Source organism: Delphinus delphis, chromosome 13 (assembly GCF_949987515.2).
Source record: "Delphinus delphis chromosome 13, mDelDel1.2, whole genome shotgun sequence".
NCBI classification, from domain to species: domain Eukaryota; kingdom Metazoa; phylum Chordata; class Mammalia; order Artiodactyla; family Delphinidae; genus Delphinus; species Delphinus delphis.
Window position 1 is genome coordinate 6,340,610 of NC_082695.1, and position 27,946 is coordinate 6,368,555.

At 42.5% G+C, this 27,946-nt stretch overlaps 1 protein-coding gene across 1 annotated transcript; it reads right to left on the reverse strand.

The window, feature by feature from the left end:
- Positions 1 to 318: 318 nt before the first annotated feature.
- Positions 319 to 27,895, reverse strand: TCTN2 (tectonic family member 2). Its single transcript, XM_060029339.1, has 18 exons — positions 27,595 to 27,895; positions 27,309 to 27,416; positions 26,810 to 26,886; positions 25,196 to 25,391; positions 22,340 to 22,440; positions 18,254 to 18,444; positions 17,608 to 17,734; positions 15,447 to 15,588; positions 14,091 to 14,156; positions 12,659 to 12,793; positions 12,341 to 12,418; positions 8,293 to 8,373; positions 7,190 to 7,301; positions 4,935 to 5,041; positions 3,112 to 3,268; positions 1,354 to 1,479; positions 1,112 to 1,200; positions 319 to 868 (listed from the first exon to the last, which is right to left on the reverse strand). Exons 1-18 carry the CDS (start codon positions 27,893 to 27,895, stop codon positions 774 to 776), a joined length of 2,289 nt encoding a protein of 762 aa, XP_059885322.1. The 3' UTR covers positions 319 to 773.
- Between the last annotated feature and the right edge of the window lie 51 nt (positions 27,896 to 27,946).

Here is a 27,946-nt window from a genome sequence, read left to right on the forward strand (position 1 = left end):
ACGTCCGTTCTGCTTCCCTCCCCCGGCTGCCTCGTGCTGTCTGTCCCCCAGGGGGCCCCAAGAGGAATTTCTCTCAACTGGGAAAAACTGTCCTTCCTTGAAAGCCAGCTTGTTTTTTAATCGATGGGCCCCATGATTCCTATAGCTAATCATATTTTGGTTTTTTGGCAAACTGAACATTACATGAGGGGCCTGCCTTTGCTAAATGCAAGGTCTTTGGCGTACTGTCTCGGGGGCTTGTGTTCTCTCCTGGTTCTGTTTACTTACCTAGTCATGTCCCCCTCCTGCAGCACCCCCCCCATCTTGCCTCATCCATTTTCTTAGACTTTTGCACTAATATACACTTTTAAAGGCTTTAATGCATTCTTAATCCTGTCTTTGGAACAGTGGGAACTAACCGGATCAACATAAATATATTAAAAATTAAAAGACTGACTCTCTATGGTGCAAATAACATTTGGACCAAAACTCCTATGACTTTCATCATTTGTGAAAAAACTAAAGTTCCTAATAACATTTATTGACATGGTTGACCCTCTCCTGCATTTTGCTCAGTCTGGTATAGCGGTGAGGACGCCCGTTCTGCATTGCTTTGAACGTCTGGCTAGCTGTGTATGTGAAGTAAATTTGCAGAGCACCTAACAAAATCTTCTGTAAAAATAAAACATTTCATTTATTAAGATTTTATAGAGAGGCGCACGGGAGGACAACAAACCCCTGAAGTAGAAGCTGATGATCTGTAAGAGGTCAGACGGTAGCTGAATTCCACGCTTTCATATTCCAGTCCAGGGGTTACTGAGGAACACCGCCAATGTGATGAAGGATGCCAACAGTAAGCTCTTGGCAACACACTGAGAATAAGGCTCCCCTGCAAGGCAATGAATCAAATTAAGCAACGTTCCTGTTTCTTAACTTTTTGGGTAATTATTTAGGTAGAAATAAGCCAAAGGATAAATAGTGATCCTTTCTAAGTGGCAACATGATCAGTAAATGTTTTCTTTTTAAAGCTCTGCTATATGTTTTATGTTTTCTGTGACATTTACACTTTTTTAAAAGTTTTTTAATTGACACAACGTAATGATAACCATTTCAGAAATGTGCTTTACCTTACCTTGGTAATACTGGGTCAGCGGATATAGAAGTTGCGGCCAACAAACCTCATTTCTGTTACAGTTGTACTCTGTAAAATTGATCTGGAATCTACAAAACATTTTAGGAAGTTACAGTAGCTACAGCAAAGCACATGCCTTTGATGAGAAGCATCAAAACCTAATTAAAGAAATAAACTTCTTACTTTGGAACATATATTTTTCTGCTTCTTACTAATGTCACTTAGGTCAGCAACTGTATTACCTTGTAAGTGGACGGGGTAACTCTGCAGGTATCTTAATAAACTGGACAGATGCACTGATGGGGAAAAGGCTGACCTCATCCTCACAAGTCAGCCCACACTGGAACTGCCAGCTCACCGAGGAGAACCTGGGAGGGAAAGGTTAAGCAGACAACAAATCCACCGCTCGTTTCCGGTCTGTTAAGAACATCGGGGGACTTCCCTGGTGGTCCAGTGGTTAAGACTTTGCCTTCCAATACAGGGGGTGCGGGTTCCATCCCTGGTCGGGAAGCTAAGATCCCACTTGCCTTGCAGCCAAAAAACCAAAACATAAAACAGAAGCAATACTGTAACAAATTCAATAAAGATTTAAAAAAGAAAAAGAACTTCAGGTAACTGACAACAAGAATATGAGCTGAGAGTCTCCTAAAGAAGTTTCCCATATTCTGCTGGTGCTATATTTTCCCCTTTGTATTATATAAATTTTCAAACGCACAGACAAGCAGAGACAGTTGTATAATGAACCCTCATGGCCCTATCACAGGCTGCAACAGCTGCCAGCATTTTGCCAATTCTGTTTCATCTCTCCTCCCCCTTCAACTCATTTCATACTGGTGCTTTTAAAATTCATTTGTTTTACCACTTGTTTGTCTCAAACAATATTATAATAATAGTAATAACAACAATAATAACAACAGTAGCAGCTAATGATTTTTAAAGGCTTTCCATGTTATTTCTGCCTACCCAGCATGCCTTTGCCTTTCTTCTAGTAATTGCACCCCAGTTTTCCCTGGCAGAACTACCCCTCCCCACTCTCAGTTGAGTGGACAAGAAGGGACCCACCTGAACCTCGGGATGTGCCCATAACCTGCGCCTGGCCAATCAGAGCTATGCCCCTGGCCATAGTAATTGGTTCAGAAAGGAGCACATGACTGAAACTGGACCAATAAAAGTCTTCCCAGAACATTTTTGAGAAAGTCCATCCATTGGACTTGCTAAACTGGAAGAGCTTTTTTTTTCCCCCCCCCAACCACTGAATCTCTAGGGAATTCCCTGGACTTGCTAAATTGACATAAGCCTGGATTTGCTGGTGTTCATCTTTGCCAGCTCTTGAGGAAACCACCCCCCCCCGAGAATGAAGCCCACCTAAAGAAAAGAGGAACCCAGAGATAAAGGGGGAAAGACCCTTGACCACATGGGAACCATGAACCATGAACACACGGTGTATGGACTTTTCATAACTTGAACCAATAAACCCAACTTTTGCTTACGTCAGTGTCAGCTGGGACCCTGTCACTTAAAGGTGATAGAGGTCTGACGTGTAAAGGTCCATCACCATTTTACAGATGAGGAAACTGCAGTTCAGAAGAGGTGGAGTAACTGCCCAAGGTCACACAGCTCACACTGGAATAGCCATGATTTGAACCCACCCATCTGCCACCAAGATCTCTAACCCCTGGGCACTATTCCCTGATCAGTAATGCCAATGGTATTCGTGAATTTCAAAATATGGCGAGCACTAAGCAGCCCCTTACTCATCTTTGTACTCCCTGAAATACCTGGCAGACTCCCTTATACGTAGCTTTACGGATACTTGTGAGTGAGAATGAGTTTCCATTACAAACACAGTTTACCCATATTCCATTTATACATGTAATCATTTGCTAATCATTGCAATTTGTAAATAAACCAGTCAGATTCTAAATTAGCATTCCCCTATTCTTCGGAGCGGCCTCAACTTTCCTGTCTCTAAACCCCACTTATCCCCGATATGATCATACCTTGTTTCTATGCCAAGTATCTCCTGCTGAGTCATCCCTTCTACGGCGCCAGCATCCGAGAAGAGGATGCGGACATTCAGCTGAGCGGGAACACCCAGGCAGATGCCGCTCGCGTTGCTGACAGGTGGGTCTGCACCTGCATCGGGGGCATCTGCACCTGGAGGAATGGTAAGTTGTGCATATTGGAAAGAATTATTTAATAACAGTTTTCCTACAATGCTGTGATACTCCCAAAATGGGAAATATTATCAGACAGGAATCCCAACGAATGAGGCTTTAATCTCTAACAGGCTCTAGTTACACGTCTCTAACTGTGTTACCCTCGTGTTCAAAATGTTCCCTTGGATGCTAGGTCAATCACTGGAACTTTAAAATCCCTGACCCACATAATAAAACCCTAAATCATGATTCAGTTCCCAAGCTCCTCATTGAAATCCACCCAGAGTTTTAACAGAAATACCATATACTTGCAGTAAAATGCCATGAGACTTATCCCATGCAGTCACTATTCTAGTAAAAGCTGTATAAGACATTTAAAGTCCATACTAACAACTTTAGTTACTACGGATTAAATAGTTCAAAAGCAATTTCCTGATGTGTTGCCACAGCAGTAGTACAAATGGAAGAGAATAAAACTGAGTAAGAGATTAATTTTCATTCATCTTGAAAACTGGCCCTTATGGGGGAAAAAACAGCAAGGTCAGTTACAGGATGTGGATGGCAAGTCCTATGAGACTCTGGAGGGGATTTCTTTGTTCCTTCAGGGATTTGGAAGGTTGGCAACACTGTTTCCAGTTTCCTCCTCCTTGATATATGTGTTCAACATCATTTCTCTTCTATCAACCAGGATCAGGATTGATTTTAATCTTAGATACGAAATAGAAGCTAACAGCTTCCACCTTGAAGGCAACAAAACACCATCACCTCTGATTTCCCACCTCACCAACTCCGGTTCTCTGTCTTGAAATTTCCCATGCTTTTTACTTCTTAGATGCTTTACTGACCCCTTCCCGCCATCCCTCAGGCACTCCACGGCCCACCTAGCTGGCCTAGAGGTTCACAAGGGGTTGACAAGCCCAGACCTCTGGGTTCTGTTTCCAAACAAGGACCTAACTCTGCGCCTAGTGACTTGAGCGCAGACTGTGCTGGCAAATCGTGGCCAGCAGGACTCCCTGCCTGAGTCAGAGAGTGGCCGGGGCACCTCAAGCACACAGACATATTACGTGATCCGTGGCCACCCCACGGGGCAGGGGAGAGGCCTGCAGACCACAAAAAAAACAAAAACAAGGGGGCTTCCCTGGTGGCGCAGTGGTTGAGAGTCCGCCTGCCGATGCAGGGGACACGGGTTCGTGCCCCGGTCCGGGAAGATCCCACATGCCGCGGAGCAGCTGGGCCCGTGAGCCATGGCCGCTGAGCCTGCGCGTCCAGAGCCTGTGCTCCGCAACGGGAGAGGCCACAATAGTGAGAGGCCCGCGTACCACAAAAAAAAAAAAAAAAAAAAAAAAAAAGGAATGCAAACTGACACGCACTGAAAATCCTCAAACTTCATTAAGACTTCCTTTTCCAAAGACCGTTAGCTTGTAAAACAACTGGGCAATTTGAACTTACTGTTGGTATCCTCTTTAAAAAAAAAAAAAGCCATCATGAATAAGAGGTAAAAGACATGAAAAGCCTCCTGCCCGGAAAGCTAACCTCTAAACAAATGTCCGTTGGGCCACAGTAAAGAAAGACAACCTGTCAGGTCAGGCTGTAACACTACACCTGACGCTATGTAATCATAGCAACAAAGGTACACATTTTACACGTGTGCAGCTTTCACTTACGTATTATTTCAAGCCAGCCATCACTAAGATTGTTGTAATTGGAGTTGCCTCTCATTGCAACATGAGTCACTTGTATTAACGAATCAAGTAGTTCAACAGCATTCTCCCTACAAGAGAGGAAGACATTTCTCAGCGCATGGCCAGCAGGTCTCGTCCTGAAGTCCTTACAAAGAGTGTCCAGCGAAGTGAGAGAGTGGCATGGACTTATATATACAACCAATAAAACAGATAGCTAGTGGGAAGCAGCCGCATAGCACAGGGAGATCAGCTCGGTGCTTTGTGTCCACCTAGAGGGGTGGGATAGGGAGGGTGGGAGGGAGATGCAAGAGGGAGGAGATATGGGGATAAATGTATGTGTATAGCTGATTCACTTTGTGATACAGCAGGAACTAGCTGTATCACACCATTGTAAAGCAATTATACTCCAATAAAGATGTTAAAAAATAACAAAAAAAGAGTGTCCAGGCTGTGCTTGCTGGGTGTCTAAACAAAAAGCTGCCAGGGGATCTGGCAGGGAGTCTTGCCTCTTTCCGAGGCCTTCCTGGGATGAACTTACACAGCAAGGGGAGGACATATAGAAACAATCTTTCACTTTGGCCTTAAAATGTTAGTAACTTATGTTGGTATCATGTGGTTTACAGGTTCCTTTGAGCATCGCAAAACTTGGGAGGTGGGTAGATCACATATCAAGTTACCAGGATAAATTCATGGGACACAGTGACCCAATAGTAAAAGGAACCTAAATATTTAGTTAGAATTTTGAGCTATAAAATTAGGTGAGGGTTAAGAATTGGAACTTGGCACCTCTCTGTTCCAGTAACGTCACTGGAGGGTACAAATCTTACAAACCACAAGGGAGAGGCTCTGACTGCCCCGCACCCTGCAACCAGGAGCCGCCGTGGGTGACGTATACCCAGTTTTTCTTCCCTTCACAACGTCCCCCCACCTTTTCCCTGCTCCCCAAAGAACTGCACCACTTGGGATAGGAGATACCACTTCACACCTGCTAGGATGGCTATTATTCAAAAAATGGAAGATAACGAGTGTTGGCGAGGGGGCCTTCCCTGGCAGTCCAGTGGTTAGGGCTCCATGCTTCCACTGCAGGGGGCACGGGTTCGATCCCTGGTTGGGGAACTAAGATGCCACATGCCGAGTGGCATGGCCAAAAAAAAACAAGTGTTGGCGGGGATGTGGAGAAATTGGAACCCTTTTACGTTGTTGGTGAGACTGTAAAATGGTACAACCACTGTGGAAAACAATATGGCGGTTCCTCAAAAAAATTAAACATGGAATTACCATATGATCCAGCCATTCCATTCCTGCATATATGCCCAAAAGCACTGAAAACAGGTATTCAAACAAAAACTGATACATGAATGTTCAAAGCACTATTCACGACAGCCAAAAGGTGGCAATACCCCAAATATCCATCAACTAACGAACGGATAAACAAAATGTAGTGTATCCATACAATGGAATAGAATTCAGCCATGAAACAGAACGACGTCCTGACGTACGCTACAACACGCATGAACCTCAAAAACAGGATGCTAAGTGAGAGAAGCCAGACGTAAAAAGTCACATAGTGTATGATTCCATTTACATGAAATATTCAGAGTAGGTAAATCCATAGAGACAGAATGCAGATTGCCTGTTGCCAGAGCTGAGGGGAGGGAGGAATCGGGAGTGACTACTAAAAGGTACAGGTTTCATTTTGCAGAGACGGAAGTGTTCCGGAACTAAATAGAGGTGGTGGTTGCACAACACTATGAATGTACTAAATGCCACTGAACTGTTCACTTTAAAATGATTATGTTGTATGAATTTTACCTTAATTTTAAAAAAATGCATATGCATATCCATCAATTTTCTAAATGCCACCCAGATAATTAAGTGGAAAATACTTTATACATCATGTTACACAGCTTAAGAATTCTTTAAATGTTAATCACTGACTATACTTGGCTCCAGCCCTCCTTCTATTTCATGGGTTTCCAATGATGTGAACAAACTTCCCAGAGAAATCTGCATAAATATGGATGAAATAGCTTTAGTCCCAAGAATGTCTATTTTCACTTATATTGATGTTTGAATCAACTCTAAATTGTATTGGAAGTTTGTATTATTTACTATCACTTTTATATGTTTTTATTCAGACTGAAATTTTTCACATTCATGTTGTTGTTAGTATTCATGTGAATTAAATTTAAGCAAACCACTCAAAATGTAGATAAATTCATCAGTGACACACTCACCTGAGCTGAGTACAGTTTTCATTAATTCCAACTTCTAAAAGGCACCCAGACAGTGCATTTTCTCCAAATAAAATGGGTTTGAAAGTTGCTGATGTACACAAACCCCTTCCAGCTATAAAATAAAAAGATTATCCTACTTTTGCAAAATAAAAGTAAGTAAAATATTTACATTAAAGTTTTTCTTACAAAACAGAGAGAGAACAAAATGCATAAATAAAGTTTCCAGGGACTTCCCTGGTGGCACAGTGGTTAAGAATCCGCCTGCCAATGCAGGGGACACGGGTTCGAGCCCTGGTCCGCGAATACCTCACATGCCACAGAGCAACTAATCCCGTGCACCACAACTACCGAGCCTGCGCTCTAGAGCCCGCGAGCCACAATTACTGAGTTCTCAGGCCACAACTACTTAAGCCCGTGTGCCTAGAGCCCGTGCTCCGCAACAAGAGAAGCCACCACAATGAGAAGCCCGGGCACCGCAACGAACAGTAGCCCCTGCTTGCTGCAACTAGAGAAAACCCCACACGCAGCAACGAAGACCCAATACAACCAAAAATAAATTAATTAATTTAAAAAAAGAAAAGAAATAAAGCTTCCAATTTCCGAGAACTGAGGTCATTGTTACTCTAATCCTTTGAAAGCTGAACAAAAGGCTCTTTCTGTATCAAAATACCTGGACAGGGATTAAGGGTTTATTCTGAACCTGAAATTTAATGCCTTCTGGCAGATGTGGGTAATTACCACTGTTGCAAAGATTTTCCACAGTTTGGAATAAAACTATTCTCATGTCTCCGATTAGCACCATCTTGGGCTAATCAATAACTACAAAGACAATGGACTCTCCAGCCACTTTCATATTTAAATCTCTATTACTAAAAACCAGCACTTCGAGTGCAAACAATGTGAACATTTTTTACAAAAAAAAAAAAAAGAAAGAAAGAAAGAAAGAAAAGAAAGCTGCAGAAGGATGGAAAACCCCACACACACACAAGCTAAATAAACAAACTCGGCTTTAAAGTAATTGGTTCCTTAATCGGATTCAAAATATGGTAATATTTCCAATTCTAGTTCACCAGAGAGCTAATCATATTACCAAACCAGATTACCGGATTGCCAAAGGTGTAAAGTCGTGACATTATTCATCCTGTTGGTGTTTAGAGCTCGAACAGGCTTGCCAAGTTGGTAACCTAGACAAACACAATGCAGGAGAGTGAGCATCTTTCCCTCTAAAGTTATTTTAATGCAACAGGTGCTAGCTCATCAAATAACGGAAAGGAGGAATCCACAGTAAAAGGAAATATGCAGGCAAAGCTTTTTCAGAATACCCTCGAGAAAAGGGACGTCACCTTCATTTGTTTTTGGTTTTATTTTGTTTTTTATTGAAGTATCGTTGATTATAATGTTGTGTTAGTTTCAGGTGTACAGCAAAGTGATTCAGGTGTCACTGAATCAGATTCTGAAACAAAGATGTCCATGTGATTTTTTGGAACACATTTTTAAAGTAAAAATCTGAAAAGTGAAAAGCAGGCAGGAGTTGGTCTTGGATCTCTCACCCTGGAGAACAATTAGCTGCTGGGCAGGCCGGTTCATGCATACTTGCTGAGTGATTAATACCACTTATCACAGGGGCTCGTAAGGGAAACTTAAACCAAAGTTACCTTCTTAGGGAATGATTTGCCGGTAAACCAATTCAACCCCAAGATCTGATTTAAATCCTATTCCCATCCATCTCCTAGTAATCCAGTTTATTGTTTCCACCTTTTTTTTGTTTATTTAATTTTAATGTCATCAAGTGCTTTTCTTTTCTTATTTATTTTTGGCTGCGTTGGGTCTTCACTGCTGCGAGTGGGCTTTCTCTAGTTGCGGTGAGCGGGGGCTACTCTTCGTTGTGGTGCGCGGGCTTCTCATTGCGGTGGCTTCTCTTGCTGCGGCGCACGAGCTCTAAGCGCGCGGGCTCCAGTAGTTGTGGCACGTGGGCTCAGTAGTTGTGGTGCACAGGCTTAGCTGCTCTGTGGCATGTGAGATCTTCCCAGACCAGGGATCAAACCCATGTCCCCTGCATTGGCAAGCGGATTCTTAACCACTGCACCACCAGGGAAGTCCCTCCACCTTTTTAATACGAAAAAGTTCACAAGTACAGAAAACTTGAAAGTGAGCCTCATTCAATACAGCCAACACCTAAAATCAACAACTGTTAATATTTAGCCATATATGTCTTATCTATTATAAAAGCACATATACATTGGAGGGGAGGGGCAGGACCATGTGAAAATAAGTTGTAGACATCATGACACCTCACCCCTAAAACCTCCATCACACATCTCCCCAAATTAAGAACATTCCCCTACAGGGAATTCCCTGGCGGTCGAGTGGTTAGGACTCCACACCTTCACTGCCGTGGTCTCAGGTTCAATCCCTGGTTGGAGAACTAAGATTCCACAGGCCAAGGGGTGCAGCCAAAAAGAAAAACAAACAAACAAAAAACATTCCCCTATATCACCATGATGCCAATATTTCTCCTAAGAAAATTAATAATAATCCCTTATAATCATATCATATCCAGTTCATACTCATATTTCCTCTTAGATTCCCTCCAAAAATGTGTTTTAGCGCTGTTTTTACAAACTGGGATGCAAATGAGGTTCATGCATGGTGTTTGTGTTTCCAGCACTACGCCCCACCGTTCCTGAACCAGAGGCCTCCCCTCTGGCCACAGGTCCAACCCTGCCCGCATACACATCACACTCACGTCTTCGTCCTTGGCTTCCGCCAGGTTATTCCTGTTCCCAGCACCCTTTCCAATTATCTGCTTCTCGAGGCGCAATCTCCTCTTTGCAGCCCAGCGAGGAAACCCGCCAGGGGCAGGGCTCTGACTCGCTCACTGCTTTTCCTCCAGCACCGAGAACAGAACCTGGCAAGCGCTGGACACTCAACACTGCTCCTTAGTGATGCAAAGTCTGGGAGAGCGGTCAACATTCTACTCCTCTGAATCCTGGAGTAACTGTCCCTAAGTCCCTCACCCGTTTATTAATTATCTTGGATTGTTCACTGTTGTTTCCTGTAACTTGGTGCTGTCATTCCAAATGAGAGAGTGAATTCCTTGAGGACAGGGCCCATGTCACATAGTCCTCTGAAAACCCCGTCCTGCCTCAGAAAGCGCTAGAGACAGTGGCTGTATCTATTCAAGCTGTTTCGCTGCCTGATCAGTTCTGGCTCTTAATTTATTCGTTTTTGATGACAGTGTCAACATTTTTCACATATTCTGATGGTGCGTCTCAGAAATCTTGTCAAATTAACTCAGTGAAATGAAAAACCTTAAATTCCAGGAGCCCACTTTTAAAGCCAACAGTAAACCCCAAGCTCCACATTAATAAGTACATTAAAATCCTATTTAAAAGAAAAAAAATATATATATATATATAATGGGTCGTGTATGATTAAATCAGTATATATAAGTATTGAAGATCATGCAAAATAAAAACTTATTTAAAAGTAAAAAAAGGATAGCAAAAGGACGGAGAAATTTTTTTAAGAAACAATGACAGGTTTATCCAACAAGTATTTACTGAACACCTATTATGGTCTAAGCCACAGTTGTCCCATAGAAATATAAAGCAAACCTCATATTTGATTTTAAAATAATATGTATCTTTAGAATTTTTTAGAAATTAAATTTTTTTCCAGTATCCCCATTAAAAAAGAGAAAAAGAAATAGGTGAAATTAGGGACTTCCCTGGTGGTGCAGTGGTTAAAAATCTGCCTGCCAATGCAGGGGACACGGGTTCGAGCCCTGGTCCGGGAAGATCCCACATGCCGCGGAGCAACTAAGCCCGTGCACCACAGCTACTGAGCCTGCGCTCTAGAGCCTGTGAGCCACAACTACTGAAGCCCACGCGCCGAGAGCGTGTGCTCCACAGCAAGAGAAGCTACCGCAACGAGAAGCCCGCGCATCACAACAAAGAGTAGCCCCCACTTGCCACAACTAGAGAAAGCCCGTGCACAGCATTGAAGACCCAACGCAGCCAAAAATAATTAATTAAAAAAAAAAGAAATAGGTGAAATTAATTTGAATAATGTATTTTATTCCACCCAATATATACAAAATATTATTATTTCCACATATGACACTGGCCACATTTCAGGTGCCCAGCAGCTACATGGGGCTAGTGGCTAGAGTACTGAACAGTGCAGTGCACATACTGGTTTAGGCCCTGAGAAGGCAGCAGTGAACAAAAGAAATAAACAAATACATGACAAAGCGGGTGGTGATATATCTGCACATAAATACAAAATGCGCAACGTGACCGGGAGTTCACAGTCCCCGGGAAGTCTCTCCACAGATTCCAGGTTAGGAACCCATCATCTGCAGCTTATTTCTTTAAAAATTAATTTTACCAACACTTTATTTTTTATTTTTTGGCCATGCTGTGCGGCTTGCGGGATCTTAGTTCCCCAACCAGGGATCAAATCTGGGCCCTGGCAGTGAGTGTGGAGTCCTAACCACTGGACCACCGGGGAAGTCCCCCTTACCAACGCTTTAAATGCCTTATTTTCTTTTTCAAAAGACGAGAGTTCCCTGGAGATCCAGTGGTTAGGACTCCGTGCTTTCACTGCTGAGGGTGTGGGTTCGACCCCTGGTGGGGCAACTAAGATCCCACAGGCCGCACAGCACAGCCAAAAAAAAAAGAGAGGGGGAGGGAGGGATAAATTAGGAGTTTGAGATTAGCAGATACAAACTCTTATATATATAATAGATAAAGAACAGGGACCTACTGTGTAGCACAGGGAACTATATTCCGTGCCTTGTGACAGACCGTAATGGAAAAGAATATGAGGGGGAGTATATATAAATGTGTGTAACTGGGCCACTTTGCTGTGCACCAGAAACTAACACAACATTGTAACTATACATCAATTAAAAAAAAAAAAAAGACCGGTAGCTAAAGAGAAAGGATGTTTTAGGTTTACAACAACTTGTTACAATATACACTTTATGTAAAACATTAAGCTGTTATCAGGAAAAGAATACAGTATCACAAAAGAAAAAACAGAGTCACAAACTGAAGTTGGAGCTATTTATGATCATCGTTATAGCACAGGAGTGTTGAACTAAAATATGTTTGTAAGATCAGTGACTGACATATACTATCTCACCTGGATTTCCAGACAATTCCTTTTCATTACCACTGTTATAGCTTAAAAATTTCACTGTAAATCTCTGTGTCATGATCCCTAGAAATAAAACAAAATAAAAATATGTCACCACATCACTAGGAAAAGAAATTATCCCCCATAGTGTTTTCTTTACCTTATAATTGCATTTTGACATGCAAAAAAAAAAAAATACTGTTTTCTGATTAAATCATAAATACAAATAAGAAAAACAGGTCTGAATTAATCTGTTATAATTATGAAAATCATGAAGAAAATATTTTAAACTGAAAGCATTCTTGCTGCCCTCCACCAAGTTACCTTTCTGGTGGGCATTAATTTTTGCCCTAATGATTTTGACATTTATTTCACTGATTGTATTATTATTCCATCTGAAAATATAATGTTCTTCCACATTCACATTCCTGGGGGCTGATCCAGTACTTAAAAGTGTTTCTGCAAAAAAAGAAAAAAAAAAAAAAAACAAGAATAGAATACTTTCATAAATTAAAGACCTAAAAAAAAAAAAAAATTAAAGACCTTCTTTGGGCTCAAGTTGGTGGTTTTCTCTGCCTGGGCGGCCTTCCCCCCACACCCCACCCCTGCCCTGCCTACCCAGTTCCCTTACACAGCAGGGTCATGACTTCCTCCAGAAGCCTTCCCCATTCCTCTGCCCAAGTCAGCGTTAGCCACCTTCTCTACACCATCCTCATATGCTGAGTGAGCTCTGTCCTTTTCATTTCAGCATCCCTGGTCCCCGGCTCATAGCTTGATGCAGAGCACATGCTTGGAAGAATGTTTGTTAAATGAAAGATTACAGAATGTCAGCTTTTTAAGAGCAGGGGCCTGCTGTTTAGTTCACTAATATATTGTACTAATATCCGATGAAGTAAAGAATAAGTTCTAGAATTACAGCACGTTGAAAAGAACCACTAGTAGTATCCTTCATTAAAAACAAAAGTCCTGGAAATATCGGTCAAACTCTACATACCTTATTTGGCTGCCTCACAAATGCAAAGTTTAATGATCAGAAAAAGAAGAGCAAGCGAGAAGTGAAAATGCTAGGTCCTAAAGAACTCTTTTTTTTATTTTTTTAAATTTATTTTATTTATTTATTTATTTATTTTTGGCTGTGTTGGGTCTTCGTTGCTGCGTGCGGGCTTTCTCTAGTTGCGGTGAGCGGGGGCTACTCTTCGTTGTGGTGCGCGGGCTTCTCATTGCAGTGGCTTTTCTCATTGTGGAGCACGGGCTCTAGGCGCACGGGCTTCAGTAGTTGCGGCATGCAGGCTCAGTAGTTGTGGCTCACGGGCTCTAGAGCACAGGCTCAGTAGTTGTGGCACACGAGCTTAGTTGCTCCGCGGCATGTGGGATCTTCCCGGACCAGGGATCGAACCCATGTCCGCTGCATTGGCAGGCGGATTCTCAACCACTGCACCACCAGGGAAGTCCCTAAAGTACTCTCTAACTCTCTGAAAAACATCTAAGAAAAGGCCCGCAGGCCCTGAGAATGAGGAGGGACCGTGGAACCCACGTCATCGAGGACTGTGAAGGGTCTGGCTCAGGTCACAGATGTTACTCCAAAAAGGCAAGACGGAACAAGGAACGAGCAAAATGGTAGCGGGATATCTTTCTAACGGCTGTGAACCTCCTAAAATTCTCACTAAAAGTGTACTTTACCCTGGGACTACATATTACTTGCAAGAAATGACATGTATTCCCATAGAAATGATATAAAAGTGTAACATTAAAATACCTGTATTGGTGATGAATCTGTCTAGGTCAGTTGCTTCCTCATAGATTACTTTTGGTGTAACTATGCCTGAAAAGATACATAAATGAACTTCCACAGGAGTACATGACCTAACATGATCACATTTATCTATGAAAATGAAAGCTTGCCAAGCAAATACAGTAACTGTGCCCGCCCAGTATGCCAACTACTCAGCTCCCCCCAACTCCCCAAACGCCATCAAATGGGAATCCCACCATTCTTGGCATCTAATTCGAACTGAGAAGGAGAATCTCAAAAGTCAGTGAAAATAATCTGGAGAGTCACTCTTGCATAAGAACCAATATGCAGCACGCTGCTGGTCTGGAACGTAAAATGGTACAGTCACTGTAGAAACCAGCTTGGCAGCTCCTCAGAAAGTTAAATTACCCTGTGACTCAGCAATTCCGCAGCTAGGTATCTACCCGAGGCAAGTGAGAATGTATGTCCGCACAGACACTTGAACACAAGTGTTCACAGCAGCATTATTCACAATAACCAATAGCTGGAAACAACCCAAATGTCCATCAACTAATAAATGGTAACAAAGTGTAGTATATCCATATGATGTAACACCATTTGGCTACATAAGGGGATGAGGTTTTTAGAAAAATGGTACAGATGAACCAGTCTGCAGGGCAGAAGTTGAGACGCAGATGTAGAGAACAAACATATGGACACCAAGGGGGGGAAAGCTGCGGGGGGGCGGTGGGGATGGTGGTGTGCTGAAGTGGGCGATTGGGATTGACCTGTATACACTGATGTGTATACAACTGATGACTAATAAGAACCTGCTGTATAAAAAAATAAATAATTTTTTTTTAAAAAAAAGGAATGAGGCTTTGATCCATGCTACAGTGCAGATGAATCTCAAAACCATGATGCTGAGTGAAAGAAGCCAGTCACAAAAGGCCACGTACTGTATGAGTCCATTTATGTGAAGCGTCCAGAACAGGCAAATCCACAGAGTGGCTGCCAGGGCTCAGTGTGGAGGGAGAAGCGGGAGAACTGTTAAATGGGTGCAGGGTCTCCATCGGGGGTGATGAGAATGTTTCGGAACTAGGTAGAGGCGATGGCTGCACAACACTGTGCGTGTACTAAACGCCACTGAACTGTACACATTAAAATGGTTAATTCTGTGTTATGAGAATTTTAGCTCGATTTTTTAAAAAAAAGAACAGATATGCAATATGCTGTCTTATGGAACTGAACTTTTTCCAAAGAAAACACCTTCCTCAGTTGGCAGGTGAAATATTATTCTAAGTTGATCCAGTAGAAGTGAGATCAGAATTTATCTCAACACTCAGGTCCATGCTCTTATTCTGAACGAACGTCACTTACCTCCCATAGTACCATTCTTTACCTTCACGTTGGTGATTCTGTCTCGTTCTGGGTACACCTCCAGGCTAGTAACGCACTGAACATCGAAATTCTGAAGGAAGGCCACCGGGGCATTCTGCATGCACTGCCCAGCCAGGGATACCTGAGGGCCAGGGGAAATCCCGAGAGATTCACGACCTCCCTTCTAATCATAAAAAAGAGATCAGTGTTTTGTAAAAGTACTCTTTTTGCAGCCTGCTCCTACTGCTGGGTTAGCTTCAGCAAAGGCCAGGACACTGACTGACTGACCAACTTCAGTAAAATGTCCAGCTGACTTGCTACTCGAAGTCTGGAAGCCACTGGCTGAGGGGTCACAGTAAGGACAGTCGCTAAATAAAATTCCCTGCTGTGCATCATTTACTGTGCAGAAACATGATTATACTCAGTTTCATGTTCCCTCCCTCATTACAACCAGATTTTTGTTAAAACTGTAAAAATGGATTCTGGGAATTCCCTTACGGTCCAGTGGTTTAGGACTCTGCGCTTTCACTGTTGAGGGCCTGGGTTCAATCCCTAGTCGGGGAACTAAGATCCCACAAGCCGAGCGGCAAGGCCAAAAAAATAAATAAATAAAAATGGGGACTTCCTGGTGGTGCAGTGGTTACGAATCCGCCAGCCAATGCAGGGGACACAAGTTCAAGCTCTGGTCCGGGAAACTCCCACATGCCGCAGAGCAACTAAGCCCGTGCGCCATAACTACTGAGCCTGCGCTCTAGGGCCCGTGAGCCACAACTACTGAAGCCCACGTGCCACAACTACGGAAGCCCGCGTGCCTAGAGCCTGTGCTCCACAACAAGAGAAGCAACCGCAATGAGAAGCCTGCGCACCGCAACGAGAGAAGCCCCATTCACCACAACTAGAAAAGGCCCAGATGCAGCAACAAAGACCCAATACAGCCAAAAATAAATAAATACATTTTAAAACAAATAAATAAATAAATAAAAATAGATTCCTGTGGATAGTAAAGAAAAATGGTTTAGCCTCCCATGTTTTCTTCCCAAAAATATTTTCTCCTAATTTTGAACTTAAAAAAAAATAAAGATTTCACATAAAACTCTACAGTCTTAAAATATTTTTCAAAATTCTTTAATATTATATTAAATATTATATTAATATTTAATATAAAAATATATTTAAATTTTAATATTTAATATATTTAATATTACATTAAATATTTGGCTTACAACATTGGAAGCCAAATATATTTCAATAAAACATAAATAAATAAATTGGGCTTCCCTGGTGGCGCAGTGGTTTAGAGTCCGCCTGCCGATATAGGGGACACGGGTTCGTGCCCCGGTCTGGGAAGATTCCACATGCCGTGGAGCGGCTGGGCCCGTGAAACATGGCCGCTGAGCCTGTGCGTCTGGAGCCTGTGCTCCGCAACGGGAGAGGCCACAACAGTGAGAGGCCCGTGTACCGCAAAAAATAAATAAATAAATAAATAAATAAAATTTTTTAAATATTTATAGCTTACTAGAAATTGGCTATTAAATTAATAGAAGTGAAAAATGACAGTTACTTCCATGGAAATTTCTAGAAAGTCTTTTGGCTTTATTTAGTAAGTTCACTCTGAGATTTAGCAAAGACAGATTAATTTAAGAGTGACTACTGGGGGCGCAGTGGTTAAGAATCCGCCTGCCAGTGCAGGGGACACAGGTTCGAGCCCTGGTCCAGGAAGATCCCCCATGCCGCGGAGCAACTAAGCCCCTGCACCACAACTACTGAGCCTGCACTCTAGAGCCCACGAGCCACTACTACTGAAGCCCGCGTGCCTAGAGCCCGTGCTCCGCAACAAGAGAAGCCACCACAATGAGAAGCCCATGCACCGCAACGAAGAGTAGCCCCCACTCGCCGTAACTAGAGAAAGCCCGCACGCAGCAACGAAGACCCAACACAGCCAAAAATAAATTAATTAATTAAAAATTTTTTTTAAAAAGAGTGACTATTAAAAGGAAAAATAAAATCCAGAGGCCTTAAATATTTGAGTGCCTGAAAAATCCATAGGAGAAAAATAAGTAACTTAGGAAGCAATTTTTTTTTTAGAGTAATATGAGTTAAATTAACAAGAGGAAGGGGAAAATGAGAAAAGCCTCTAGCATATTAAAATTGAAATGATTACCTGCGGAATAGTAAAATATGCCTTATCTACAGTCATAACTGGATCTCCTTGTTTGTAACCAAAGTCTGATAAGTCTTTTAGATCAGTATGCAAATACATGTCAAAGGGAGCGTGTTGTCCAGAGGAACTGCAAATCAATGAGAGAAACCATCACTAATGTGCTAAAAACAATTCTTTTAAATTTTTTCTCTGTTTTTTTAATTATAAAAATAATATTTGTACTAAATGCCACTGAATTGTACACTTTAAAGTAGTTAATGGTTAATTTTATGTTCCATGAATTTTACTTCAATAATAATAATAAAGTTGTTGTAAAATTTCAACAAGACAGAAATGTAAAAGACAGAAAGTTAAAGTCCCCCATGAGCCCACCACTCTTTCCCCCAACCCAGAGAATCACTATTGACTATCTGTGGTATCAATCAATTTCTTTTCGGTGATTCAATTGATTCAGTGACTCAATTTCTTTTCCAATTCTTTCAAATACTTAACACAATATAAACTTACTAACTGAAATCTAGAATTGAATCTAGAATGGAGGAATTGAAGCATGGAGCCTCTGGAGAGGTCCCGAGAAGGATGTGGCCCATATTCTAGGGTCACCTGGGCGCACGGCCCTCTCCTGGGCAGCCCCTTGGACACTTACACGGAACCGTGATAGAAGTACCCGAGGAAAGGCGAGTTGGTGAGCTGCACACACAGGAACGGAAACCAGTCGGGGATTCCACGTGCCGTCTGAACAGAGCAGAGCTGATCAAAGGGAGGATTAACGTCTCCTCCAAAAACGCCAGGGAAACAGGACTCCCTGAACAGCGCTGTTAGATCTGATGAGCATTCCTGGAAAGAAGATGTAAAGGAGAAGCGAAAAGAGGAAAGTTTCCCCTGTGCCCGCCATCAGGATCTCCTGGCCAGTGTGATGAACACACGGCTTGAGGCCAGCAGGACCCCCCCAAGGAAGCAGAAACAAACACAGCCTGCATCCAGGCTAAGGGTGCTTTGTGCTTTTTACAGAAAGTAAAATCATGCTAAAATTTTAGTCAGCGCCCTACAAGCCTCCAAGTCAGGAACTTCAAACCTTCAAGGAAATCACATCTTAACTGGGGACCTAAGATATACCACACACAAAAAAAAAACAAGATGGGAAAAAGAAAAGATAATATGGAATAGACAACAAATGGAGAATTTTCAGTTGTCATCACCATTCAAATCCCTAGCCCAGAGAAACCTAAGGACATTTAGAGTTAGGGCAGACAGTCCACATTCCATAAGAATCCTTGAAGCTCTCACTATTGTGATATCACGACCCAATTAATGTCAAGAAGTCACTTTATTCACGCTTTCATTTACTCATCTGTATTCTTCCTTGTTTCTCAAAGGACTGAGAGAGCTAAAAGTTAAATACGTTCTAAATCCCTTGTTTACTGAAGGTAGAAAAGTAAATGATCTGATTGTTTTAAACAAGGGCAATTCAAATTAAAAATTGATCATGTCTAAAGTGGTAGGTAAGTTGAAGCTGTCTGAAGATGTCACTGACCCAGAATCCTAAACGATTCCAGTGGCTGGTGCTATAAGTATACATATACACCATATATAACAAACATGAAGGAAATTAGAAATAGGACACAGTGATGCACTCTGAAAGAAAGAGGGAGAGAATACATTTGACAGTTCTGTTGATACCTGAACAGATTTATGATGTGCTGTATTTTTAAAATTAAACATGACTGTTATTATAAATACAATTGCTAGTATGAGTGCTCCAATATAGACCCTAAGCTTTCCTTTTCCGCTTTGTAAAACCAACCATGACATAAATAACTGCACTCATCCAAAAGTGGGAGTGACTTGGGTCCTCGTACATGTGCCTCTTTTGCATCTCTTACTCCCCTTCAATCTAAAATAAGGATCAAAAATATGTATTTGACCTGGGATTGGCCAATGGTTTCTTAGATATGACACCAAAAGCACAAGCAACAACAACAACAAAAAAAAGTGGGGTGGAGAGAGAAGGAACTGGATGAAGGTGGTCAAAAGGCACAAACTTCCAGTTATAAGATAAGTAAGTATTAAGGATGTAACTACAACGTGAGAAATATAGTTAACATGCTGTGGGTTACACATGAACGTTGTTAAGACAGCAAATCCTAAGAGTTCTCATCACAAGGAAAATCTTTTTTCTATTTCTTTAATTTTGTATCTATAGGAGATGATGGATGTTCATCAAACTTATTATGATAATCACTTCATGATGTATATAAGCCAAATCATTATGCTGTACACCTTAAACTTGTACAGTGCTGGAGGTCAATTCTATCTAAATAAAACTGGAAGAAAAATATGATAAACTGGACTTCATCAAATTAAAAAACTTCTGGGCTTCAAAGGACACCAACAAGAAAGTGGACAACCTACACAAGAGGAAGCTTTTTGCAAATCATATATCGGATAAGGGACTAGTAGCCAGAATGTATAGTGAACTCTTATAATTTAACAACAAAAAGACAATCCAATTGAAAAGTGGGCAAAGGGTCTCAACAGACATTTCTTCAGAGAAGATATACAAACAGCCATGAAAAGATGTTCAAAACCATTTGCCACTAGAGAAATACAAACCAAAATCACAATGAAATACCACTTCACACACTCGAGGATGGCTATAATCAAGATTATTCTAACAGCTGTTGGTGACAATATGGAAAATTGCAATACTTATACACTGCTGATGGGAATGTGAAATGATGTAGCCGCTTTGAAAATCAGTTCCTCAAAAGGTTAAACATGCAGTTACCATATGACAAAGCAATTCCACTCCTAGGTAACATAACCAAGAGAAATGGGAACACACATCCAAACAAAAACTTGTATACAGATACTCAGAGAAGTATTATTCATAACAGCCAAAAAGTGAAAACAATCCAATGTCCACCACCTGATAAATGGGTTAAGCCCTATGGGATATATCCATTCAATGGAATATGATTCAGCCATAAAAAGGAATGAAGCACTGACGCATGCCGCAACACGGGTGACCCTTGAAAGCATGACGCTAAGTGAAAGAAGCCAGACACAAGTCCTCCAGACAGACAGACTGTAGGATTCCATTTATATGCAATGTCCAGAAGAGGCAAACCCACAGAGACAGAAAGTAGATTAACAGGGGCCTGGGAAAACAAACTAGTGAATATAACAAAAAAGAAGCAGACTCACAGATGCAGAGAACTAACTAGTGGCTACCAGTGGGGAGAGGGAAGTGGGGAGGGGCAAGACAGGGGTAGAGGATGAAGAGGCACAAACTACTATGCATAAAATAAATAAGCTACAAGGATATATTATACAGCACAGGGAATATAGCCAATATTTTATAATAACTATAAATGGAGTATAACCTTTAAAAATTGTGAATCAGGGCTTCTCTGGTGGCGCAGTGGTTAAGAATCCGCCTGCCAACGCAGGGGACACAGGTTCGAGCCCTGGCCCGGGAAGATCCCACATGCTGCAGAGCAACTAAGCACGTGAGCCACAACTACTGAGCCTGTGCTCTAGAGCCCGCGAGCCGCAACTACTGAAGCCGCGTACCACAACTACTGAAGCCCGCATGCCTAGAGCCCATGCTCCACAACAAGAGAAGCCACTGCAATGAGAAGCCCGCACACCACAACGAAGAGTAGCCCCCGCTCACCGCAACTAGAGAAAAGCCCGCGCGCAGCAACGAAGACCCAACTCAGCCAAAAATAAATTAATTTTTTAAAAAAATTGTGAATCATTATGTTGTACACCTGAAACTTACATAATATTGTAAATCAACTATACCACAATAAATAACTAAACAAACTTAATTTCTAGTGAAAACTGAAAAAAAAAAAAAAAAAAGTGGCCTGGGGATGAGGGACAGGAATGGGAGTGATTGCAAATGGACATGAGGTTTCTTTTTTGAGGGAGATGGAAATGTTCTAAAATTCGATTGTCATGACAGTTGTACAACCCTATAAATTTACTAAAAATCATTGAAAAAATATATTTTCTTTCCTTTTTATATTTTCTTAAAGGCTTCTAAATAAGACATTAAAACCATCCTCCCAGTATCATCACAATCAGGACTTTATCCAAAGAGATATATTTTTTTCATCCATAAACTAGGCTGAACAGGCTGGATAAGGAAATACTCAATTTCAGGACTTCCCTGGTGGTCCAGTGGTAAAGAATCCATCCTGCAACGCAAGGGACGTGGGTTTGATCCATAGTCAAGGAACTAAGATCCCACATGCTGTGAGGCAACTAAGCCCATGCACCACAACTACTGAGCCCATGCGCCTCAACGAGAGAGCCCGTGTGCCCCAACTAAAAACCCGATGCAGCCAAAAAAAAAGAAAAAAAAGAAAATACTCAATTTGAAAACTATGTGCAACACAAAATACTATCTCAGTTTTTTTTTGTTTTTTTTGATGTGGACCATTTTTAAAGTCTTTATTGAATTTGTTACAATATTGCTTTTGTTTTTATATTTTGGTTTCCTGGCCAAAAGGCATGTGGGATCTTAGCTCCCCAAACAGGAATCGAACCCGTACCCACTGCAATTGGAAGGCAAAGTCTTAACCACTGGACCGCCAGGGAAGTCCCCATTCGTTTTGTATTTTAAAAAGGTTTTAAAAAGCTGTTGATGGGGAACTGTTGGTGCTCTTCACATGCCAGCTGGTACCACAGCTTTCGTGCCCAATAATCAGAAAGACCATACCTGGTCACAGCAGCAGCGAACGTCACAGGCCCCGGCTGTTAAATTACAAGGGCAAGGACCGAGGGGCTGATACACCTGGTTAGGAATAACAGTCACGTTCTCTGAAAAGTACAAACAACAGAGAAGTTCAGCAGTGAAACACTGACAAAACACTGCCACAGTTTTGACATTCAAAGAAAGCTGAATCGTTGTTTTACCAACCACCATTACCAATATTCCACATTAAAGAATCCCTGAAATGAGCTATGCATAGAGCACAACCGAGGCTTGTATCTACTCCTCCAACAAAAACCCAAATAGAAGAAAATACGCTAGTTATACGAATTAAAAAGAAGTCACAGCTGAACTTGAAAATAACCAAGTGACTAAAATTTACGAGTTAAGATAAATGTAATGCACTGCTTTTATTTTTCAGTACACTGAACGATCCCTTTCATAACACAGACTGATTTTAAGCATTTACTCCTTCAAATTCATTACCCCTTTCAGCAGATAAAACTGAAGCCATGATGACATTTCAGACAGCTTATCAGGAAGTCATCTGACCACAAGATCACATTTATTTATGCTACACGCTCAACCTCAAGTCCCACCACACTGTGAATCCAAATTTTCACATCCTGATTCTAGTTCACGTGTGGGGGAAATCAGTAATCTTCACATTGATTGGAAAAGGAACACATTATATTACATTTCAGCCTCCTAACTGGGAATCCAGAGACTCATAGTTGGAAAACTATGTAGCGATTATTTGTTTAAACTCTATGTAACAGTCAACTTCAATGACACAACAGCTGAAGCATCTAAAGAACAACTATTATACATTCTATGCTATAAGGAATAAGAAGGTCCGAGTAACAGACCGTGTCACAAGGGTAAGGGTCTGACCCTCAGTTTAATCAAACCCGTGTGACATAAGCAAGGCATTTTAGAATAGGGTTTTGCTATGTGATAAAGAGACAGATGTTTGTATATCTATCTATATGTCTCCCACGTTGTTTGCTACTTTCCTTTTTACCAGGCATACCACTTACCTCCTGGCTGTCCTTCCACCCTTTTTCTTGTTCTGAATTCTTGTCTGACTGGGTACAAAATTTTTCATACCTTCGTGGGTCAGAGTGGACATCTCATAATTACCAATATACAGATACTCTAATTTTCCTAAGTTTGGCTATTTGTACAAAGACATTCCGAAATATTACCTAAATATAGTCAAGTATATTTTTTAAAAGAAAAAAAGTCACTGCCTTGCGTGATACAGCTACCATTAAGCCCTCCTGTCAGTTTTGGGTTTTTTTGTTTTTTGTGTTTTTTTGGCTGCACCGCACAGCTTGTGGGATCTTAGTTCCCCAATCAAGGATGGGTGAGCCCCCTGCAGTGGAAGCACTGAGTCCTAACCACTGGACTGCCAGGGAAGTCCCCCTCCACAATTTCTTTATGCAAATATGAATATACATATTCTTATTCCATGCTATATGCACCCATCTGCACCTGCTTTTTGCACTAGCAATATAGCTTGGAGAGCTTTCCAAGCAAATACACTGAGGGCAGAGTAGCCCACTGAATGTCATTACCGTAACTTATCTAATCCTTCTAAACTTCCAAAACCACAAGGAGGACCACAGTTACAGGATGTGATGTGCGAAATGGCACTGTGGGAGTCTCAAAGTGGCAGACCTTTGCTACTAAAGAGGAACACTTCTCCCTTCATCCCGGGTGACCATAAAGGTAAGAGGTGCTAGCATTTGTCACAGGCAACAGGGGACATGGTGGTGGCACCTATCGAAGTGGACCCTTCAGCATCAGCACATCTTTTGTCCTTAGGACACTGCCGTGATGTGAAAGGGAGAGCAACACAAAATCATTTTCTCATGTCCAGAGATGTATGTGCACAATGATATTTGCTGTAGCACGAGTTAACAGTATCCAAAGCTGGAAAACTTTTAATTAAATAAACAATGGTTATTCACCAAATAAACAATGGTGTATCCACACAAGGGAATGCTATGCAGCTATTAAAAAGAATATAAGAATTATATTAAAAAGAATAGAAAAAGAATGAGGAGAACTTACTTGCATTCCTATGAAAAATTTTCTAACTTATACTACTTTTTAAAGGTATAGAACAGCAAATTGTACATTATTATTGTGTTTGTTCTTAAAGAGAGGAAAATGTGCTCCTATGAGCATAATTAAGCAAGCTGCCTCTGGGAAAGGCAGCTGGCTGTCAAAAGCATTCACTGAAAATCTGCTGTTTTTCTATAAACTCATTCATCAGTCTCTCCCTTCCTTCTGTTTTGTTTTGAGATGGAGTCACAGGAATCAATACAAGGAAAAAAAACTTTACTTTCTCCCAAAAAGGATTTAAAATGGCTTACAAAGATTCAAACAGTAGATCAAAATACAATACATCTTTTTTATTTTTTTATTTCTCTTTGGCTGCGCCTCGGCTTGTGGGATCTTAGTTCCCTGACCAGGGATTGAACCCGGGCCTGTGGCAGTGAAAGTGCTGAGCCCTAACCACTGGACCACCAGGGAATTCCCAAGATACAATAAATCTTAACTAAAATAATACAAAGTGGAAACTTTTAAAATAAGAAAATTAAACAAAATGAAAATAAGTTTAGGAAAGCAAGACACACTCATGATTGAAGCACACAAATTGCATGGCACACACAATCAAACAATGTTTGCAGGGACTTCCCTGGTGGTCCAGTGGTTGGGACTCTGAGCTTCCACTGCAGGGGCACGGGTTCCATCCCTGGTTGGGAAACTAAGATCCCACATGCTGCGTGGCACGGCCAGAAAAAAAATATGTTTGCAGTAAACGTTTTGACAGTCAGAGACTTTACTTGCCTGATGCATTTTGGGCCACAGAGGAGTTGGCATAAATTTCCACTTGAACGAGTAGATGTGCTAAACAGGATGAATGACGAGAGGCTGAAACCAGAAGAGTTTGGACAATACACGGGGCCTCCGGGAACGGATCTGTCTCATTAGACAAACATGATGGCAGATCCCTCTTCAACTTCACAGTCACTTCCAAAGAATTCTGAAAGGAAAATATTGCTGTACTTTTTATAGTGACTCAAAATGGCATCTATAAGAACACATAATGGAAAGCGCAATCAGCCTCCGTTCATTTTACAAAAGAACTGTACATAAGAAAGACATCACTCTGCTCAATTCTACCCTGTACACCTACAGCAATATGCAAGCCCTGATTCCTAATACTCAACTGAACATAAAAGCAAGCAAGTTGTGGCTGCTTAGAGAAAGCTGAACACAGGTCTGATAAGGTAACTCAGTTTGTCTAGCACCTTTATCATCCTACCAGCAGAAGATTAAATACACACAAAAAAGTCCACGAAAACAGGTCCCGGTTCCTGGGGTGCAAGCAAAGTTTGTCTTTCTCATCCTTTATCTCCGGAGTTGATGCTATGCACATACCGGGCACTCAATAAAACATTCATTAAATGGAAAATATTTCATTTCTCCAGGCTTGAGTGTCCTTACACATAAGCTCAAGAGTTGGGTGAGATCAGTGGTTTATGAAGCTCTTTTGAGTCACAAATCCATTTGATAATCTGACAGAAGCTGGTAACGCTCTCACCAGAAAAAATGCACACATGCATAATTTTACACACAGTTTCAGAGGGTTCACAGGCTTCTTGAAACTCATCCAAGGACCCCTAAGAACCTCTGGGTTGGATGGACGTCTATGAGATCTGATAGTCCACAGTTTCATGGTGGTTCCAAGCGCTCAGAAAGCTTTCTGTTTGCTTGTTTGCGATGTGTGGGATGTGGGATCTTAGTTCCTGGACAAGGGATCTAACCCGTGCCCCCTGTAGTGGAAGCACGGGAGTCTTAACCACTGGACCGCCAGGGAAGTCCCAAGAAAGCTCTATCTTGTTCGATTAAGAGAACACTGCAGGGCTTCCCTGGTGGCGCAGGGGTTAAGAATCCACCTGCCAATGCAGGGGACATGGGTTTGATCCCTGGGCTGGGAAGATCCCACATGCCACGCAGAAACTAAGCCCGTGAGCCACAACTACTGAGCCCGCGTGCCACAACTACTGAAGCCCGCGCACCACAACGAAGAGTAGCCCCAGCTCGCTGCAGCTAGAGAAACCCAGCGCGCAGCAACGAAGACCCAACGCAGCCAAAGACAGACAGACAGACAGATAGATAGATAGATAAATAAATAAATGTGTGTTCTTAAAAAAAGAGAGAAAGAGAGAGAACACTGCAGGGGGAGTTCCCTGGCGCTCCAGTGGTTAGGCTTTCACTGCCATGGTCCCAGGTTCAATCAATCCCTGGTAAGGGAACTAAGATCCCGCAAGCTGCTCGTTGCAGCCAAAAAAAAAAAAAAAGAATAAAAAAAGAAGAGAGAGAGAGAACAACACTGCAGGAACACTAGATGTGGGCCTCCGCAAATGCTACCCAAAAGGTTTTCACCTCTGGCCTTACCACAGTGGGGCTGACAGTCAAACTCCAGTCTCCGGTCTCATTGCTCAGCACTCCGCAGGTGGGAACTGGCAAGAAACCTACGGGAGAGAAGATCAGAATGCAAGGCACTATTGCCCAGACACTAACAGGGTGCACTCTTGAGTCAGGAATCCCTTTCCAAGCCTAGGATTGGACCCTTTACAAGCTGTGTGACTTTGAACAAGTGACCACCTCTCTGAACTTCAGTGTCTTCATTTGTTAAACAGATTAAAAGGTATTTAGGAAAATGAGGTGATGCATTTAAGTACAGCGGATAGCTCAGCGAAGGCTAACTAGTGAGATTTCAAGCTTTCTTTTACTGAACCTGTCCTTCGGTCCTCTGCTCCACAGCAGCCGCCCATCCCGACTTTGAAGTGGACAGCGGCAAGGGACCCAGGGGATGCCACCTGGCCAAACTTCTTGGGCGGCCTGGACCTGACCCAACCTCCTCCCTCCCCACAGGAAGGGCCGGGCTCTTTACCCATCTCGCCCCGCAGCTGGGTCAGGGACACGGTCACATCCTCGGTGCCTCCAACCAGGGACGCGCTGACTGCAGGGCCGGACATGCGGATGACAGGAGGCATGAAAACTAGCGGGAAGAAAGGGACAAAATGGAGTTAATAGTTGCAGAGCCCCTGACTACGCTGGGTGGTGGCTTCCTTTGGCGGGGTCTTCCGCAGCTCCCGGAGGAGTCCCAAATTTGGCCTCAAAAGCCTCGTCCCCTTCCTCAGTCCCGGTCCTGCAGGCCCTTGCCCCGCCTTACGCACCCAGGTCCCCCCACAGAGGCCTCAAGACGCTCTGCAGAAGAAGGAGCCTCAAGAGCAGAGGGACCGGCGGCGGCAAACGCATGCCTGGGGTCTCGCTGGGCCTGCACGGCAGGACCGCGCCCGGCTTAGAAGCCTGGAAGCGCGGGGACGCCAAGACGCGACCCCGTCTAACGCTCCGCCATCTTGTCAAGCGAACACCCGGAGCTATGGCAACCACCAATCGGCCGCCGGTCTGGCGGAGCGGCGCACCGTGATTGGGCCAGCAGCAGAGAGCGCCCACCATCAAACCCAGCGGCCGCATCTCAGCCCAGCCCACGGGCCTTAAGTCCTTCCGCCGCCTTCATTCCACGCA